This window comes from Homalodisca vitripennis, chromosome 2 (assembly GCF_021130785.1).
Source record: "Homalodisca vitripennis isolate AUS2020 chromosome 2, UT_GWSS_2.1, whole genome shotgun sequence".
Taxonomy (NCBI): Eukaryota; Metazoa; Arthropoda; class Insecta; order Hemiptera; family Cicadellidae; genus Homalodisca; species Homalodisca vitripennis.
Window position 1 is genome coordinate 233,142,695 of NC_060208.1, and position 20,685 is coordinate 233,163,379.

Consider the following 20,685-nt stretch of genomic DNA (forward strand, 5'->3'; position numbering starts at 1 on the left):
TTGCCATATAACCGCCCAAAAGTTACAGTCAGAGTGGGATAAGTCTGAGTTATACCACTTTTGTTTCTAACTAAAACTAGGTTTTGTAAGTGTAAACAAACAGTGCTGCTGTCTTTAGGAGAAATCATGAACGAGAATTTATCCCACTTTTACACTAAACAGAAAACATGTTTTGGAGTTGAAAACAGCTGTTAAGTGAAATTTAGAAAAAATGGATTTATATCACTTTGGCTCTCACCACCTCATATTGATGCTATAAATCCCTTTTTTTGGTTTGATTTCATCTTTGTGAATGAAAATGTGTGTCCACACAGAGCTCAGATCGTAATGAACAAACCTTCATACGATCGGAATAGTACAATGGAATAACCAGCCAGAAGTCCCAGCCTTAATTCACTAGAGAACATTTGGGACGAGCACAAAAGGCGTATTCGCACCTAAACAGCTAACACCTAGCAGCATCGCTAAGCTAGAAGTTGCCGTAGCAAAAAAAATGGAACAACAACGCCTCCAACATCTTGTTAAAGGAATTGGAAGAGGCAAAGAGGAGGCAACACAAGATAATGACAAAACTGGCCTTCAATTATCATTGTACTAAGGTGCGCTTTAATGATTATTAATTTGGTTTTAGATTTGTATTTTAATCTTTCTTACTCGATAGATAGAGAGAGAGAGAATATCTTTATTTTACAATCTTCAAGATTGAAAACGGTGTCACTTATTAATACAATACATTTTTAATAGTAATTTCAGTCCAGAACTTGCTTTACATAGTAAAATTTCCAGTCCAGAAATTCACTTATGGTGTAGAACGGTCGTTGGAGCAACTAAGCTTGAAGATTTTTTTCTTTAAGATAATTGGGTCAGCTCTCTTGATTGTGTCAGGAAGGATGTTGAAAAACTTGGCTCCAGCATATGAAGGCTTTGATTGAAAGCGACTACTCTGGTGAATCGGCAGAGCAAAGTCTGTGGCATTCCTGGTTTGATGATATATCCTATACGATGATGATACAACATTAATTTTTTCCTATACTCTATATTTTAAACCTCCTTAATCATATTTAACTTTTGATACATAGGCTTTGAATTAACAATGGTTTACTATTGAAATTGTAAGAAATCAGGAGGTATGTGATAATTTTGTCCAGGAGTGAAGTTTAAAACTTCAACTTCCTTCTAAAACATTGCAAAATTACTTAGCTAACATAATTTCTCCCATCTGGTTTTTATTCTGTTACTTGTACCAATTTCTTAGGCTTGGTAATTGATTATATCCTAATATTGGCTTTATGCACCCAAATTGAGCAAAGCTTTTTATCCAATCTTAAACTTGCATTAAGTATAAGTCGATTATCATCATGTTCTTAGACAAGTGTACTTAGCATATTTTATTTCCTTAATTTTCCTATGGATTTATGTTGTCAAGAAATTCCTGTGATTCTTTCAAGTCTTCCTTATGCAGAAATGAATGGTAAGAATAATGGCTGGAGCTAGCTTTAGAGAGCCTTATAAGCAAATTCCTTAATTACTTAAAATGTTACTACTCCATCAATGTTTATAGTTTAGTGTAAGCTTTTTATTAAATGCAACTTGGACTGAGTTTACAGAGGAAATCATAAACATTCTCATTTCATCTGAAACTCTCTAATAATTCACTGTCCACTAAACAAACCTACTTTCATTGCAAATTTTCCTTTCTGTGCTTATATTAGTATTTACAACCATTTTCCAGCCAATATAAAAAGTTGAATGTTCCTTAAGCCACTAACAATGGCTTTTCTTTCTGATCATTGTATCCTTAGTGGACAGGACTATCTAGACTTAGTTAAGGATCAAATACCATAAATTCAGTCATTGGGTTTAGACTGGCTTGGAGAGAGAAAGAAAATTTAAATATCAGCTTTAATTGTCCAACAATATTTTCAGGAAATTTGCCTACATTCATGTAGTTGTATAATGGATTTAAAATTTTTCAGGATCTTTTATGCTTTTCCTTTCATGGTTTTATAGTTGAAGGCAACTCTTAGAGCACATATTAAATCAGACTACTTTAGGAAAGCGATTCAAAATTAGCATTTTAAAAGACAAAACGAAATATCTGAAATTTGTCTATAAAAGAATTGTCAAATGAGAATGATAATATATTTCTAGGTAAAGAATTATATAATTCATTCACTTCTAAAAAAAAATTTTTTAACTAAAATTGCATAAAACTAACTAAGCATATTTCCACGATACCATCCCTCGAATTTTAATGAAGTAATCACAACGAAAATGAATTTGCTACTAACACCCATAAAGAATTCAACAATACCATTCTACCTTAAATTTCTGAGAAATGTAGAGGGTACCATTCTACCTTAAATTTCTGAGAAATGTAGAGGGAAGTTCTAAGAACAATGACGTAACAAGAATTTCAATACAAAACCAGTTTATTAAATATTTAAGGCAGTTAAAACCAACATTATAAAATATTATAAATTAAAATACATAACAATATAGGAATAACCTCTACAAACATTACTACGGTAACTAGTTGTAACAGCAATAATCATGTTTCTGTAATTAGCTTAGTATTAAAGCTCAACAAGGCAAGGCAAAAAATACACATTTTTCAATAAAGTATAATCATATTTTCTTACCAATAAGTTCTCAATTTACAGAAAACGAATCATGTTTTTCAGCACAAAAATACATCACTTTCATACTACTGTACAGTAAAACTAAACCTGGTTCATCTGAACACTATTTAAGGGATTCATTTATTTGTAAATTTAAAGTATATACATCAATAAAGGGTGTTTCTGCATCTACTATAAACTCTTGTAAGACCCCCAGGGGTTTTTTTTCTTAATAGTAAAATCATACATTTCCTTCCACTTACATTTGTCCCCAACCACCTTTTTTCAGAACTAAAGATCCTGAGAAATTGAGTTTTTCGTTATATAAGTCAACTTTGTATCTTAACTTATTTTAAGAGCAAAGTAGATTGTGGCCAGTTAAAACCATGTCTGAGAATCCTGTCCCATTCCTTCCAGGATATTTTTGATGTTGCTATACATTTTGAGAGGAAAACATCCAACTTTGACACAATAATTTTTCAAATGAACTGAAAATTACAAACTTGGTTCCCTTATATTTTGTAATGCAAAACTGCTTTTGGAGAACGCTTCATTTGAAGTTGAAAGCTTTCCCTTGGTGGAGAGGTGCTAGTAATTTGCCAATAACTCGTAATCAACCTATATAAATTTATCAAACCTATATAATTAGAGAAGACAGTATAAGCAGGAAAATCCACTCTCCTTATCTCGCTCTACAAAATTAGACTGGAGATGACTAACAAGTAGTGGACTGTTATGTTGTAGTGGCCTTGGTTATGATACAAAGATGAGCAGAGGAGTTGTGAACTAGGGAACTGACAGGATAATGTTTTTTATACGGCTAGTACAGGGACATGTGACAGGCTGACTTTGTACATTACCAATAACAATTTTATTACAGGAATCAATCAAAAGTGTTATTTTATTATTCAACAATAAAATTTACAGTAACCTATTATTAGCAATCAGTGATGCACTTTTGAGAGATAGGCATAAGATTACGGCTGAATATACAAAGGAAGATGTCTTCTCTAAGAGATGGGACAGAAAATAAATCCTGCAGTATAGAAAATGGTATAAAGGGAGAACTGATATTTATGTAACTGAAAGCTTTCATCACAGCTGACGTGATCTATAATCCTAGTGGCAACACTTGACTGAACTTGATCTTATTTTTAGTCTTAATCTTATCCAAGTGCTACTTAATTGTTTTGGTAATCATATCATGCAGATGGAATTTAAAAGACAGTACAGACCCTGTGATCATTTAACCTCGTGCAGCTTTCTTGCACTGATAATAAAATGTTTTAAATAAAATAAATATTTGGTCTACAACAAACCAACTTTTTTTTAATGCATAACTGTTCTTGAAAAAATGTTTATTTGAAGTTGAAAGCTCACTCTCGGTGGTGTGGTGTTAGAATTTTGTCAATAAATTAACCAACTAAATTAATTTATTATAATTAGACAAGACAGTATATGCAGGGAAGCCTACTCTACTATTATTCGTTATAATTTTATTACAAAAGTCGATCAAAAATGTTAATTTTAAGTGTTCCCGTTTTTTATTTCCTGAATAGTCTGATTGATATTGTAATTATAAAAAGAGTGCTCATTTTTTTGTGTTTTTAGTTGAACTGCACCATTTGTGCTGCTGTATTTTTTTATCATTTCATAACAAATGAGATTCATTATTACCCATAAATTTGTATTAATATTCAAAAATAAACATTTTTTATAGTGTTTCTCCATGATGTTCAATAAAGGAAAAATTAAATAAAAAATAAAATAATAATAAAAAAAATAGTTTTTCCGGTTCACCACATCAACACTTACTGAGCCCAAAATATTTCAACAATTTAACTGTATGAACTGGAAAACTGTCATGACACTGGCAACACAATCTTAAGAATTAAAAAGCACTAGTCTTTAAAAAGTTGTATTAAATAGAATTTAAAAAAAGAAACAAATTCTGATCAGTTTTTATTTCAGAATTTCTGAAGCTAAAATATTATTCTTGCCCAATCGAATTAGGACTTCACAAAACCACTCTAATCCACCCCTAGCCAAGACTGACTAAATAAAACAATTTTCATCTACCCCTAGCCATGGACTGATTAAACAAAGAGTGTTATAGTAAGGTTGGTACGTTTTAGTTAATGGTCATCACAATCTATACCTGAAAATCATATTGAAATAAGTTTGCATTATTTAAATCCTGAATATCAAATAGTTAATAATAACCCCATCTTTATACAATCATTTTTATAAATGTACCCGAGTTCCCTTCCAAAGATTTGTCAACTGAATCCCATTATCTATAAGGATGTTTCCTCTTTGTTACAACTAACAATTGGTAAGCGTTATGCTAATACACCAGTTTGGAGTTGAGCACACAGCACAAGTTGAGATCAACATATGTTACATACTATGAGTATGTTTAGTGTCGATAACAGGTTTCATAAAGCTACCGCAACTGTTAAATTTCACCAATTATTCCGGATTTTAATGTAGCAACATTTCTGGTTTCAAATGAATAATGTTCTGGTGCCATAGTTGGAGTTTGTTTTGTTGCCTCGATCAAGAATATATGTATATCCAAGATGCCTACTTTGTTAAAATGTCTACTTCCACCCCTTGCAATCAACTTCTGGTATATGGGGTGAGTGAATAATATGAATGCCTGGCTGTGGCCAACTATTCAATAGAGCACCGTTGGTACTACAGTAGAGTCCCGTTAATCTGACCTAATTGGGACCGAGCCCTATTCGGATTATGTGATTGTTCGGATTAGCCAGAATTACAGAAAAATACGGTTTTAAACTTGAGAATGGGTCTATTTTGTTATAGAATTATCAACATTGTTTATTAAAATATGTTTTCTGACTGTTGCATTGTATTTCTTGACAAATAAACGTGTTTGCGAATACTAAAACACATTTACCGTATTTAGTGTGAGAGTTCTATTGTTAAGCAATGTGAGCGTACTGGATATTGTACGGGTCCACGCGTTCAATAGTTGTACGAAACTACGCGTCATCCAATAGACTCTCTTTAATGCGACAGAAGACAATAACTGAATTTATGTCTTTTTAACAATTAATATTGTACTCAATAATAATATCAGTACTGTAAGTCCAATGTTTGTTTGATTTCCCTTCTTAATACAGTAATTTAACTCATACTTAACCTATAAGTTTCAATTTGGTACTGTATTTAACTTCATTATTTATGTACTGTACCGTACACAATTTGTCTTAATAAAATACTGTATGTCTATTTAATTAAAGTTTTCTTTGTTTATGTACGAAATGATGCACCCATTTTCATTTTTTAAGTAATTAGTTCCTATAACTGTTCATTATCGTTATAAATAATTCCTCCTGGACCTGTTCGGATTAACCGACGTTCGGATTACACGTGTTCGGATTAGTGGGACTCCACTGTAAATCTCTCTGCTGTATTTTGAACCGTTCTTGAGATAATGTGTGAATAAACCACAAGATTATACCTGCATACATTAACACAAAAATATGCAAGCAAGAAATTATGAGATTAGCCTGAAGTACTAGCTTCCCCTCGCTCAGCCAACAATATTTTACCCTTAAGTACAATACAGTATAGATCTGTGATTATTTAACACATTCGAGTCTACGCTTGTTGTTTAATCACCGGCCGGCGCTCGAGCGTGACTCGAGCACAGCTTTGGCCGATTGATATACGGAGTTGCCCCGAGTGATATTCGAGTGCCGTCTGCTGCATTAAAAATCCAGCTTTGTTGGTTGGTTCAGAAAAATTCCGCTAGGCGCTACTACGTCATACCCGCTTGAGGCTTTTGTTTTATCGACTGACGTGGCCTGGCGCGTCGTCAGTCTGTCTACGACAACAATAAATTTTTTTAGCATTTGGAATTTTTTTGGCAAATAAAATAATTATTTGTAAATATGTATATAGTAAATGCCTTTAAAAAAATTGAAATTACTTATATTATTTATTCAAAAGTTAATTTTCAAGTAATACAAGACATGCGGGAGTTTTTATTTTTCTTCAAAAAATGTAAGTTTTGAAATTTTTTTTTTAAATTTATTACATTTTATAGGAATAAAAGTTTTACATATCAAAATTTAAAGAGGAAAGATAGAACTTTCAAGAAAATATTAATATCATATACATAATATTTAACAGTTTTCTAAAGAAAAAATCTGAAAACCCAATAATTGTGCAGACCAGGCTATTAAAACAGCAAATAGCGAGCCAGACTCCAATGTGTTAACCTCTTTGGTATTTAAAATAAAATACAATAAAATCAACTGGTTGTGACAATATGAGAAATCGTGATATAATAGCATTGCACGTAATGAACCAACTGAAGTCAATGAAAGGTTAAATAAAATAGCAAAATGTGGCTATTCATCTAATAAATTTAAATGTATACTAATTCAAATATTATTAAAATTTGTATAGTAATTTATACTAAAATTTCAGATATAAAACTCTATCCACAGTTCTTTATACCTCCTTTAGTCTCTGCTTTAAATTAGTTTTGCTGTCACACATGAAGAATGTATACTGGCACACCTCGTAGTTGAATACAACAATCGTCAATAAAAAAACATTATGGTTCCTGTACCTTTGTACAAATTACTCAAAAACTGCACCTGATCTGAACTATTCTACTACTCTTAAGCCCCGGAACTTTACTTCTGGCAAACAATTTTTAACAGAGTAAAACATATCTTGTAATTTAAAAATTATTTTAAAATAATGATTTAGAGTTATGAATAGGACGTTACTCAATAACATAAATAATCGTACTTTATAATAACAATGACGATATCTTTGAGGTATAAAACTATTTAATTTTGCTTGAGAACTTTTGTAAATTTTTAGGGCATTTTTTGTTAGAAAGTTTGCTCTAGTTAACTCCAATTGGGGTGAACTAAAGTCCAAATCTGTTCTCACTCAGGCAACAGCCTTGACTACATGATCTAAGCTGGGCTGCAGTATAATAAGTGGCCACCAACACAATCGAATCGTGATTATCGATTATAAATATTGATACTATTTAATACATTGACCTATACATTTTCATAATTAATCATTGCCTGCTGTTTTTATGTCATTTATGTAAAGAGTAGGCTAGTGACACCGGCAAGAAACAGTTGCAATATACATGCAGTTATTGTCTCAAAATGTATTTTTAAACATTGAACAATGTTTTAAATCGTTAAAAGATAATGACCTTGCTCCTTTAAATTCAAAGTAAAGTAAAAAGTAAAGTAAAGAATGTCTTATTTTACCAGGCGAAGTTAGGGCTAAGAAGCCCTCTCTAACACTTAACCTGGGGACCAACGGCTTAAAGGTGACTTCCGAACCACCACCAATGGCCGGGCAGGCGGGCCGCTTGCAAGGACAGGATCGCTCAGCGGTCACCCATCCAAGCAGCGGCCACGCTCGACGTTGCTTGATCTGGTTATCTTGCGATAACCGCCGTACCCACTACACTGCGCCATTGGCTACAAAGTGTACAGTTTGTAGTGAGGAGATGGAAACTAGAATTAAAGGTGGAAATTAAATTGTGTTTTGCTACATGAAAAGTCAGAACAAACACAATGTGTCAAAAAAAAGCACTTGAGATAACTTTTTTTTGGACATTATAAATTTGGTATTATTAATATATTGAAAATCGTGTACTATTTTAGTTGGAATCAAACAAACTATGACTTTTTAATTCACTAATGTAGTTTTAACAGCATCAGTACCTAATGATGTAGATTCGCTAAAGTAATTGTAAGTACTACACTGCTCAAACATTATTTAAATAAAGTTTAGTTATTTTATATAATTTAGAACAAATACATTTCTTTTACATATAAAAGTATAGCTTCACTATAATACAATTTTAAAAGCCTAAAATGTAATTCAGTTTTTCATGACAAGTAGAATGACGATGTACATTTGTTTTGTTTCACAAGGTGTCAAGAAACGTTTATTCTTGAAAATAGTAAAAGGAAAGTAAATGTTACATTGTTTTGTTTGTAAAAATTTATAATTATAGTTTTTATTTTTATTTTTCATTAATATATTAATTTTTAAGATTTAAAACCAGCAAAACTATATTGTTATTTAAAATATATATTGAGAAAATTTGGTCCGACATTTTGTTTTCAGTATTTTTAGATGGTCATGAATATTGATGATTCGATAATCATGATTAGATTGTTGGTGGTTGCTTATTACACTGCAGCCCTAAGCTGTTCCAGTGATACATTATTTGACGGAGCGTAAAAAAAAACTTCAAACAAACAAGTCAACAAGTGGTTCATAAAGCTCATTATGTTCATAATGCCAGACTGTTATGATCTCACAATCCGATAGTTCAAGCAATTTTTTATCTGAATACTTGTGAGTAGATTAACATAATTTTAGTACCATAAAAGTATGTATAAAAATACAAAAATAGTATTAACAATAAATTAGTACGTATTAATATGGAGATTTGTAAATATTATTTCTGTAACTAATGATTTCACACACAAAATACGCAAGGGAATATAAACCACAAACACTACAGAATAATCATCGTAAACTAACATTCACTATCATATTCTTATGCTCACACTTTTCACAACAAGTGTCAAACTTGATTGAGAAGTGTTAACGCTACTGTTTACCATTTCCACTAATCTATTAACTACCACCTTTCAAAACTTACCTTGACCTCATACTTCAAGATAGAATTTACGATAAGTAAATATACTTGGAGGACGTTACACAACTCATTACGTTTCAGATTAACATAACAAATACCATTTTAAGTCAAATATCATATGATAAAACTGCTTGGTTTTCCAGCGAAATGGCCTTAAATTTTACCCCATAAAAATTCTTTTTAGTGCTTATAAAATGTAAAAAATTGAATATTCAAGCGATGAAGTGCATAAAAGTTTTAGATTATTCCTGAATGACCAATAAAAATATAGGAAAAACCTGAAAAATGCATTTTAATTATATCTAAAAAATAAGATATTTTCCGTGATCCTAAGACTGAAATAGTCATAAAAATATTTGAAGCTTAAATACTGTTTCTATGGGGTTAAAATTAAAATGGCCGCCACTACAGTCAGTTCTTAAAATATCACAACTTCTAAACAAAAGTTTTTTAAATGTTCAATGGTTTATTTAAATTTAATTAGACCTAAATTATGCCTAAACTGGATGGTTTTGTTTTCTTACAATACTTCCAAAATAGCTTGCATATTACAAATAATGCCTTACAGAAATTCCACTTGTTCTTCATCATATTATACAGGATTAATCTGATAAAAGTGCACATTTTTACATGGCTAATTAAGATGGTAAATGTGAAAATTTTCCACCAGTAAATTTTGGGTCACCAATGTTTTGTTTTCTAGTAAACTGAAAATCTATTATAAGCATGTGACCTGCAATTTTTTGTGTCCACTCAGAGATTTGGGTAGAAAGTGCAGATCTAAACTCCAAAATTTAATGTTTTGTTCATTTACAAACACATCATAATAAAATTAAGGTGCTATGAGTGCAGAAAATTCCTTCCGTTTGCATTGATACAGAGCCAAACTATTCATACGTTGATTGTCTGGCATTTACAAACATATGGAATCTGCAGTAACAATATGGGCTACGAGTATTTCTACTTTGTCTACTGGTGTCTCGTACACTGGATCTTTGTAGCACCCAAGGAAGAGGTCAAGCAGAGTGAAATCAATTAATCTTGCAGGCCTGTGTACGTGGCCGTTCTCCCAATCCATCAGCATAGATACAGAGAAAAAGTGTGTATTTATTAAAACACCAATAAACATAATTCAGAGCATAAGAAAAGACGTAATCAGATGTTCAGAGAAAGATAACAGAAAAACCAGACAAAACAACAGAAACAGAAAACAAGAGAACAGTATTAAAGAGATTGGAAATGGACTGGGCCGAAATTGGACTGTCCAGTGAAAACATACAAATATTATGAAAAAATTATGTATAGCAATTATAAGTTACCTTCCTGCTTGAGTAGCATTATGTTCTCAATATAATTCATTGGTGATACCAAAAGTATCAGCAAAAAATGTTCCTTTCCACAACCTCTATCCTAAAAAAATGTACACTTTGATAAAATTACCCTGTAAAGAGTGGAGTTTATTTACATCAACCCATATAAGTCAAACAATGTAAAATAATACTATATTTCTTGTTCACCATTTAAACTAAACAATTTTAAACACAATAATAAACATCAATATCTATAGTGTTTAATTTTAAAGTTTTATAATTAGCACAATATGCACCATGTAATGAAAGAAAAATTTAATGTTGTCTCACAATTATCTATAAAATTTTGTTTGTTCAACTAATACACAACCTCTAATTCAAAAACTTATATTATGTTCAGTACCACATAACCAAAACTTAAAACTAGTCACCTTTTAGTAAGAGTCAACTATAATAAACAATTATAAATAAACCATTTAATATATATTCCTCAATAGCAAAAATATTATTTTAATATTATAATTAGTTTAACAATAATACTAAGCAATCATTATTCACAAATCTTTCAATAACTTTCTTATAATTAAAAACACAATCACAAATGGTCAACTTAAAAAAATTAAAAATCTTCGAAATTAAAAACAATTCAAACAAGTAATAGACTTGAGAACATATCAATAGTAACTCCCAATATTTAGGTAAAATAATATAAGATAATAAAAGGTATTAATAAAATAAAACATGTTTTATCATACAACAACTTAATAATAACATTTAACAAAAGTACTTTTCTTCTATAAATTTATTTAATAAGCAATCAGTTTTATTTAAACCGTTGCAATTTCCACAACCACATAGGGTTGGTGTGGTACATAAATTATAAGCACTTTCTTACATGTTTACAGATTATGTAAATACTAGGGTTGTATGAATAAAGAAATATAAAATTTGATGATCAGCCTTTAAATACAACATGATAACCTCTTTAATATCAATAATTAAATACAATACAAGCCATTTGGGTAAATTTTGTTAGAAAATACTGCAACAATCTTTTGTTACAAACAATAAAATTCTTTTTATTTAAATAAAAGAGCTCCATATGTTATTGTTTAAAAAAATATTCAACTATGGTTTTTATGAAATTTAATTTCAACAAACAATAATAAATTTATATATATATATATATATATATATATATATATATATATATATATATAATTGATACATTTTTAAACATTCCAAATTCATTAATAAATGTTTTGTAAATCTGTTAAATACATAAAGTTTATCTATTTGACGTATAGTAGTTTATTTACTTAACTTAAGATTTTATATTTATATTTATCAATGTTGTTTTTGTTTCAAAATTTCTTGTAGCAAAATAAGTTTTAAATAGTAAAAATAATGTTTAGATTACCAATTTACATGTGCCTAGCCCTACTTAAGCAGCATAAACATTACTATGACAAGTTATGGTTTGTAACACAAAATGATGACCATGTCGATTGCTATGTACCTAAAGACAATAAAGATTTTGATTTGATATGATTTAGTTGTGTACGTTTTAAATAATGTGGATATTTTAACATATAATCACAGTATTCATACCTATAACACACGCAATAAGAACAAGACTTCCATAAATTTCAGCAGTTTATACAAAACTTTGAACAGTTATACTGTTTATAAGTTAGGTTTTAGGATGCATTTATCATGAGAATTTCACTAAGATGATATATATTTTTGTTGACTTTTGGATTATTTTGAGATGAGCCTCATGAAAACCAATTGTTTTCTGTTACTTGCATGGAACAGATTTTCCATTTTGTAGTCAGTATTTGTTTAACGTGTTTTCAGGAATTTACTTTTTCAGCCCAGAGAAAAGAAATGAAAACAGGCTTTACAACTTAATAGTTTGGTTGAACTGTACAATTTTTATTGCCATGACAGTTTATTACATTTATATATTTGTGTACGGCTGATATCAACCATGTCATATCAAACCATGATTTTTAGTAATGATATGTGCTAAGTTGATTACACCAATTACTTAAAATAAAAAAACTTGTGTACTTACTCTTGCATATGTAAGCATGTAACTTTTTTTAACTAGCAACATTTTAAAATGAATAAGACTCAATTTCTGGCAACAAGAAATGTACTTATACTTTCAATTCTTAACTTCTGCATGTTTGTTAATTTACCTCAATCCACACGAGTGTTTGCATCTTTAAGCAGACTTTTACTTAATACTTACTAGAGTCATGCCTAGCTGAAAAAGCCTAATTAGTGACAATATTACGGAAATGTACCTTACCTTCAATTATTTTAAATATCAAAACTTTTAATTAATTCCTTCATGGGACAAACAACATTAAAAATCTTTTAATTAATTTTGTATACTTCTTTTACTTCATTATAATATCATTCAGATACTCCTTTGTTATGTAGATAACAAGAACATAACTTGGTTGATGAATGTAAGAAAGGAGCGTAGAGAATAGATAAAACAGACAATTCACAGTAGGAGTTAATATGCCAGTATAATAAAACAAATTGTTATTATTAGTATCATTAAATTAGTGTTTACTCTATGATTAAATTATTTTAATAGGTACTTTTCTGTCTTAATCCAGAATAATGGTAATGGTTGTATAAATAAAAACTAGAAAGAAAGACAGAATGTAGCTTTCAAATAAAAACAGTTTATATAATTTTGGTTTGATGTTTATCTTTAAAACGTGTGTGTGGGTAATGTGTTCTATATAATTTGGCTATACTGTACAAGTTTCAAATTATTATTTAAACTGTTATTTTTATTTTAATCCACATTTTGAATATTCATACAACCCTAGTACTAACAGTATATTACTGTTATATGAGAACAGTACATATACAAATACTGAATCATAAAAACTGTGTATGCCATACAGAACTAGTAACAATTTCAACATAATTTGACTCCTTAGCCAAATGTCTTGGTACTTTATATATTTCTTGACCTAAACAAATATCCTTTATGAAATAAAAATTAGTTCAGATTCCCATTTAATTAATAATACTCATTTAAATTTACTGTTCAGGCACTGTAATATGAAAACTACTTTCAAACGTGACAGTAAATTGAAAAAAATACTAGAAGAGCAAAATTTGTACTGTTGTAACATTTTTCATTCATTCCAAATGTATCATTTTACAAAATATAGTATCGTAAATACTTTACAAGTTAGCCCAGAAAGTGAGGTCCACATGCTTTCAGTAAAAAAATATGTTATACAAGGATGATGCAATATTTTTTTAATGGAAAGGGAAGATTCCAAAATTAAATATTTAACACCAGCCCGAAATGTTTAAAAAAAATGTAACTTTGTTATTGGTTGGACTGCAGGAATAGTTAAATTGCCAGTACAGTAGAACCCCTCATATCCGGCCACCACGGGACCGAGCCCTTGGCCGGATAACGATTCAGCCGGATAAACCAACCTACAGTTCACAGCACTTGACGAAACAAAACAATTGTACTGTACTGTACTAACCGCACTGGAAATAATCAACGAACTGTTTACAGGTTAAACCTATTAGCTCAACTGAGGACAACACAGGAAAATGTAAACAAATAGATACACCAAAATAACGCAAGAGTCGTGGGAGACTAGTGCGTGCAACTGCGCGTCTGCAAATAAATTTGCCGTGGTAAATAAATTTCGATATTGGCTTCCGGGAAGTGGCCGGATAAACCGAGGTGCGGTAAAACCGAGGCCGGATATGAGGGGTTCTACTGTATCACCATTATTTGGTAGTTTTCTAAAAATAAATATTTCTAGTTATACAGAAGAAGTAATTTTAATTTTATGTACCAATTTACTTCTTGTTGAGGAATTATCTTGATCTTTTATAAATGCACTTTTAAAATATTCTTAAAACCTCTTTATTATTAATGTATTGTAACACTGCCTTATGAGAAAACTATCTATACAATTTTTATTTAATTTTATTTAACACTTTGTGGCAGTAAAAATAGTATGCATATCCTGAGGACGGATCATATTTTTATCACTTGCAAAAAACAGATGGCTGAAAATGTGGAGGCCATTTTGAACTTCTAACATTGCACTTTTATGATCATCAATGCTGTTGCAACGTTCCACTATTTTCCAAATGGACAAACCAATGTTCACCAAAAAAATGTATGTCATCAACCACTCCTCCAATAATAAATAGATGGAGCAATTGAAATTTTCTCTATGGATTTGTTTTGTATCCAAATGCTTTTGTAATTTCTATGTCTTAGTGTGTATACAAATTGTGTAAAAAAACAATCAATCATTTCTTTAATTTCTATACACCAGATTTGTATATTATTTTTCAAGTTTTAATAACCATATAGAGATCACTTTCTGAACCTATATCTATTTATAAAATTTGTACCATGTTGTTATTGTTTAGTTGTTTACACATTTTTTTCAGTACAATAAAGTTTAAATTTTAACATTAATATTTCAAATTGTTTAAATAACTGAACACTGCCCTTTAATAAACATCAGTGACTTACAATCATTAATTTAATTTTCAGCTAAAAGTATCTTTGGCATTTGTCGATTGCAGTACATGTAACTGAAATAAAATATTATTGATAATTAAAAAGTTTAATTACTCATGGGTATAAAAAAGAGCATTGTATTACACTAACATTTCAAAAACATAAAATCTTTCCGTTCATCTTTATGTATACAAACACTCTGTGGCCAAACTAAATTTCCGCAATGGTGAATTTAAACGTGTTGTACGTAAACATAGTAAATAGCTCATTTACAAAATACTGAAAAAATGATTCATTAACAAAAAAATTAATTTTCTAATTCATGTCACGAAAACTCCTAACACACAGACTGTGACGTGATACTCACAGGATAGACTGTGACGTGATACTCACAGGATAGACTGTGACGTGATACTCACAGGATAGACTGTGACGTGATACTCACAGGATAGACTGTGACGTGATACTCACAGGATAGACTGTGACGTGATACTCACAGGATAGACTGTGACGTGATACTCACAGGATAGACTGTGACGTGATACTCACAGGATAGACTGTGACGTGATACTCACAGGATAGACTGTGACGTGATACTCACAGGATAGATTGTGACGTGATACTTACAGGATAGACTGTGACGTGATACTCACAGGATAACATCCTGACTACCTGCTACTCTCACTTTACCACAGACATATGTTAAGGTTTTATATTGAATTTACGGTTAATAAAAGCCTAGTAGGCATTAATCTCTAAAATATTAAATACTGAACTGTTCATGAAAGTCCTTGCACCAAGCTGTACAGTTCCTTGTGTGGATTGAAGCCTCCTAATTAATTACTGCACTAGCTAGATTATTTGTATCACAATTTGTTGAAACGACTAAGCTTAGATGAACAATAATAACTGTCATGTTAGGACTAAATCACTTTTGTTACGGTTAAAGCTTTTGTACATAGTTGGCAGGCAACAGTCCTTCCTTCCCTCGCAGGCGTCCAGTCCACCATCCTCCTTCATCTGAAATCATCAGATTGAAAATGACTTAGTGAAAGGCATAGATGAATAATCTTTATCTATACCACAACTAAAACCGATACAATATTCACATTCTTTATGTTTATTTGTTTTTAATTTGTACTTATACATGGCAGCATATTGAGTGCTTAAATGACAATAGGTTACATATGACAGTGGCAATTACGTACATATCTGATTATGGTTATGGTACTCCTAAAATGGTTTTCATTTTACATATAGAAATTTATAGTTAAAATTACTCTTATATTTCCAGTCATGCAAGAGAAAAGGCAGTGCTTTAATTGATTACTGTCAGAATTGTTCTACTTACTGTACTTGACAGTATCTAGTAGAAGCATTCTCTAAATACAAACTAATAACATTACAGAATGGAAAATGATGTCCATGTCCATAACTTACAATCAACTCTGTCTCAGTTTTAAAGAAAAAAATTAAAAAATAAAATTTTAAATATACCAAAGCAAATTGCTATATTCTTAAAATAACAGTCAAGAGTTATTTAAGAGACCAATAACAATGAATCAAAGATAAACAACAGAAATGAACTGAAATTTGACCAACTAAAACGAAATATAAGTGCATGATAGGTTATGAAATATTATGTTCTGAAGATGGGAACTGACACCTAATAATAACTGAAGTTGTTAAAAAAAGAACATTTATTTATAGTAGAGTACATGTTAAACTTACTATCAGAGTTCTTTTAATATATTTAGACATTAATAATGGGGAATCCCTATAAGAAAGAAAGCAACAAAAATTAGAAAAATGGATAAATTGAGTTGTTTTATAAATGGTAATTTCTATTAATTAACAGTTCACAGTAATACACAACAATGTTATAAAGTATCAAAGATGATTATAATTAACATCATTTTTTTTAATATTGTATTACATGCAAATGAATTAAGTATATATGACTAAAACAATCAGTAAGGTCATTGTGGAAGGAAATAATTTATTTACTCCAAAATCATGTTTTGGTAACAAGTTGTAATTAAAATACCAGCATACGACTTTGTTGGCTAATATTAAATTAAAATAGTGGCAGTTCCAAACTGGAAATCTAACATACAACTTGTGTATTGTTGAGCTATAAAATAGACTATGTTTTATAACTACCTCCCAAATAAAAAAGTTCTATTGTTTTATTTTTAACTTCACTCAAGAGTAAACTATGCAGTATAATAATGTCAGTAATATTATCGTATTTCTACTGCATCATGTCACCATTCGTTTAAGTTGTGGTGAATGTACCATAAGATTATCCAAATATTTCATGCAGAAACACTGAACCATGGATTAATAAACATGAAGACTTAAACTTTCCATATCACTATCACATATAAAATTACACAAACTCACGTTCTTTGATAAGGTCAATAATGTCTCCCTCCTTGAACGAGATTTCGTCCAGGTCCTGAGCACTGTAATCGTAGAGCGCACGACATCTCGGCAGCTGAGGCTTGTCTGGTAGCTCCGGCTTTGGTCTGCAACAGCAACAGTACAATGTGTGCTTAGATGATATCTTTGCTTGAAGATTAATCATTATGTACACAACTAGTGTGATTAGTTATGTGCCTCCTTCAGCTCAGTAAGAATGGGTTGATTCAGGACATGTTTCAATTTGCCTCATTATCATCATCAGCTTGTTCGTCAAGTAAAAGTTGTTGAGTCATCAGTACGCTTCCTCAGATGCATTAATGCGAAACGTAATAATACAATGACACAAAGCACTCAATTAATAAACAACAAAAGGCTTCTTAAAACAAACAATATCATGGTGCAGGCAGGGGCATACTGATCCATATCTTACTCCAGGCTATCGAGACTTTGTTCATAATGCTCAGCCAAATCCAATGGAGTGACATGCACCATCGCTGAACTCAATGTTTTCTGTATAGAAATAAAGGTTCATGCGAAATTTCAAGTCTATGTATTAGTTCGTAATTAATATACAGACAGAAATACAGGCAGACAAAAATAACATAACATTTTCCCAGCCCCTCAAGTGATAGACTTTGCTAGTTCAGTCAAGAATTTAAATTATATTCCTTTATTTAAACTATTTCTTCATTTCATATAGTTCTTCTATGATATATTGTGACTAGCCACCACAAAGAAACAAGACTTATACTGTTTGTTTCTTCAACATAATGAATAACTTGTTCGCTGTGCAATGAACATTATTAAGTGTGGACGTTATTCTTGATGAACATGGTGTAAAAAATGTTACAAATTTTATTAATTGAGAAATGTTATTACTGCATCAATAAATTCCTCATCGACAACCTTGATAATCTGTAATAAACATATTATTATTATTGTTGTTGTATTGTCTACTTAACATAGTAAAATACGATATTCACCCAGCATAGGAAATTATGTACTTGGTTTCAATATGGTTGAGATGGAATTCTGGAAAGGACGAACGCATAGCCATAATTATCTTTTTTGATAAAATTCATTAAGAGTAATAAAATATTTGTTTTAATACTTCAGTCATTAAAATCAGTGATTTCTCACCAGATTCAGGTAGGATGTCTGAGGAATTCAGGCAATTAAATACATCAGGGTTTCAATATTACAGGCACACTTGTATACAGATTCACAACATAAAAATGTCATTGTTTGGTATTATTTAAAACAAAATCTTTAATTTTGTTTATTAAATGATGTGTTTCTTAGAAACTGTTTTTATTACCACACTCAATATTATCACTGTATTTCCAGGATTGTGTGACTATAAAAAGGATTATATATGTTTAGCAATGTTATACATTAGGATTGGTGTATTATTGACAATGTATTAATATTGATAATAATTAACAAGTGGCCAGATTGTGACACTTCCTTTGCAGAGTTTAAGCAGGCTCGGGGGTTTGGAGGTTCACGGCTGAAGGCCTTTTTATTTTCTATAAAAAAAGTATTTCTCACAATGTTAACCCTTTTAACCCGTCCACCGAAAACTACGTGAGGTGTACAGGCGAACAATTTAATGTACGTAGTCCACCGAGTTACTCGCCGAACGTACGGGCGGACAATTTTATGTACGCCGATTCCATGTTTTGAAATAAAGTATGTTGGGCTCAAGGAATATACACTTAATTGTGTTTATAGCATTTTGTGGTTTATTGGAAATGTAACAATTAGAATAAATCATCTATTTAAAAGTATTTGACTCTTTTTATTCAAAATACTAAGGTGATGGTGGTGTACTGGGTAGGCCTAAGGCAGGACGTTCTTCTTCATTGATCAAATTACTTGGTAACAATATGAAAAGTTGTTTGATTTGTTAAAATAAGGGATCTAATGTGACAGGAGTAATAGAAAAAGAACTGTCTGTTATATTTTCCAAGAGGGCTGCCATCCAATGTGTTTGCCCAAATATACTTGCAATTAGGTCTACCAAACTTTTTTATACGCCAACCGTTATTGTTAATATATAAAACCGTGATAGCAAAAATTTGTATAGTAAATAGATTTTGTGACTCTGTGTTAGTAACATTTTGTGAAACAAACTTCATATGCTTAATGAATGGATCTCATTTTATGCCATTGGTGAATGATTTGTATTTATTTTTATTTTTCTGAAAATTGGCACATAACAGTATTGTTTTGTTTTATTATACAATTATTATTTCTTCCCCTGAGGATATGAAATTTTGATATGTTATAGCTGATTCAATGCAGAAATGGAATATTAGGGTTACCATGTAAAAGTTTTTATTATTTCTTGTAGTTTTAGGGCTTTAAAGTTATTTTTAACATTAACAAAATTACAACCACAAAAAACACATGATAGCAAATTATTACATTGCTTTGATAAACTTTACAGTTTTCTATTTAGTTATAGAACTTAATTCTGCAGATTTTGGTACCAGAAACATTACAATACCCTGAGTACAAATAGGAAAAATAATTTTTTATACAAAAACATACAAAAACGAGGCACCAGTATTTATATACACATTAATATATGAGTAGGCCTACATATGAACACTGTTCTAGAACACATTATAATGTCTCAAACGTCAACAATATCTCGGGATAAGATTCCAAAGTCAGGGTTGCGGTTTGAATGTGGGCTATGGGCCCAAGAATCGCGCCCCTTTAACCGGAATGATCGTAACAAATTAATAATCCTCTTTATATCAATACTATTCATAAACATCAACACTTATTAAGCAACAAAATGTTCTGTCACATTAGGAGGATGACCCACAAGAAGTAGTGATAAAATAAAAATCAATCGTAAATGATAGCATAGGTCGAGAACCACAAATTCAAGGTATCAATTTGAAGAAACGAAGCAGCGAACCAGGCCTCAATATTTTCCTAACTAAAATTGCAACATTGAGAAAGGTGACAGTTAATTTTGAGTTACGCAAAGTATTGTCATCTATTATTTATTTTACTACTAACGGTAAACACCAATTATACAATCACGTATCAATTCTACCAATGAAAAACATACGT

General features: G+C 30.7%; 2 protein-coding genes across 4 annotated transcripts in view; one reads left to right on the forward strand and one right to left on the reverse strand.

Moving 5' to 3' along the window:
* Window positions 1–254: 254 nt before the first annotated feature.
* Window positions 255–20,685, forward strand: part of LOC124355495 — a 41,313-nt gene continuing 20,882 nt past the window's right edge. For all 3 annotated transcript variants that reach the window (XR_006921768.1, XR_006921769.1, XM_046806652.1), the window contains exon 1: window positions 255–599. Coding sequence is in view for 1 of the 3 variants with exons in the window: in XM_046806652.1 (XP_046662608.1) it covers window positions 564–599 (36 nt within the window). In the remaining 2 variants the exon portion in view is untranslated. The remainder of the gene's footprint in view (window positions 600–20,685) is intronic.
* The window catches only part of LOC124355494 (unconventional myosin-Ie-like), a 211,471-nt gene continuing 206,863 nt past the window's right edge, over window positions 16,078–20,685 (reverse strand). Inside the window, exons 23-24 of the mRNA XM_046806651.1 lie at window positions 17,572–17,696; window positions 16,078–16,185 (exon numbers count right to left, since the gene is read on the reverse strand). Of these exons, the coding sequence (XP_046662607.1) occupies window positions 16,109–16,185; window positions 17,572–17,696 (202 nt within the window). The 3' untranslated portion in view covers window positions 16,078–16,108. The remainder of the gene's footprint in view (window positions 16,186–17,571; window positions 17,697–20,685) is intronic.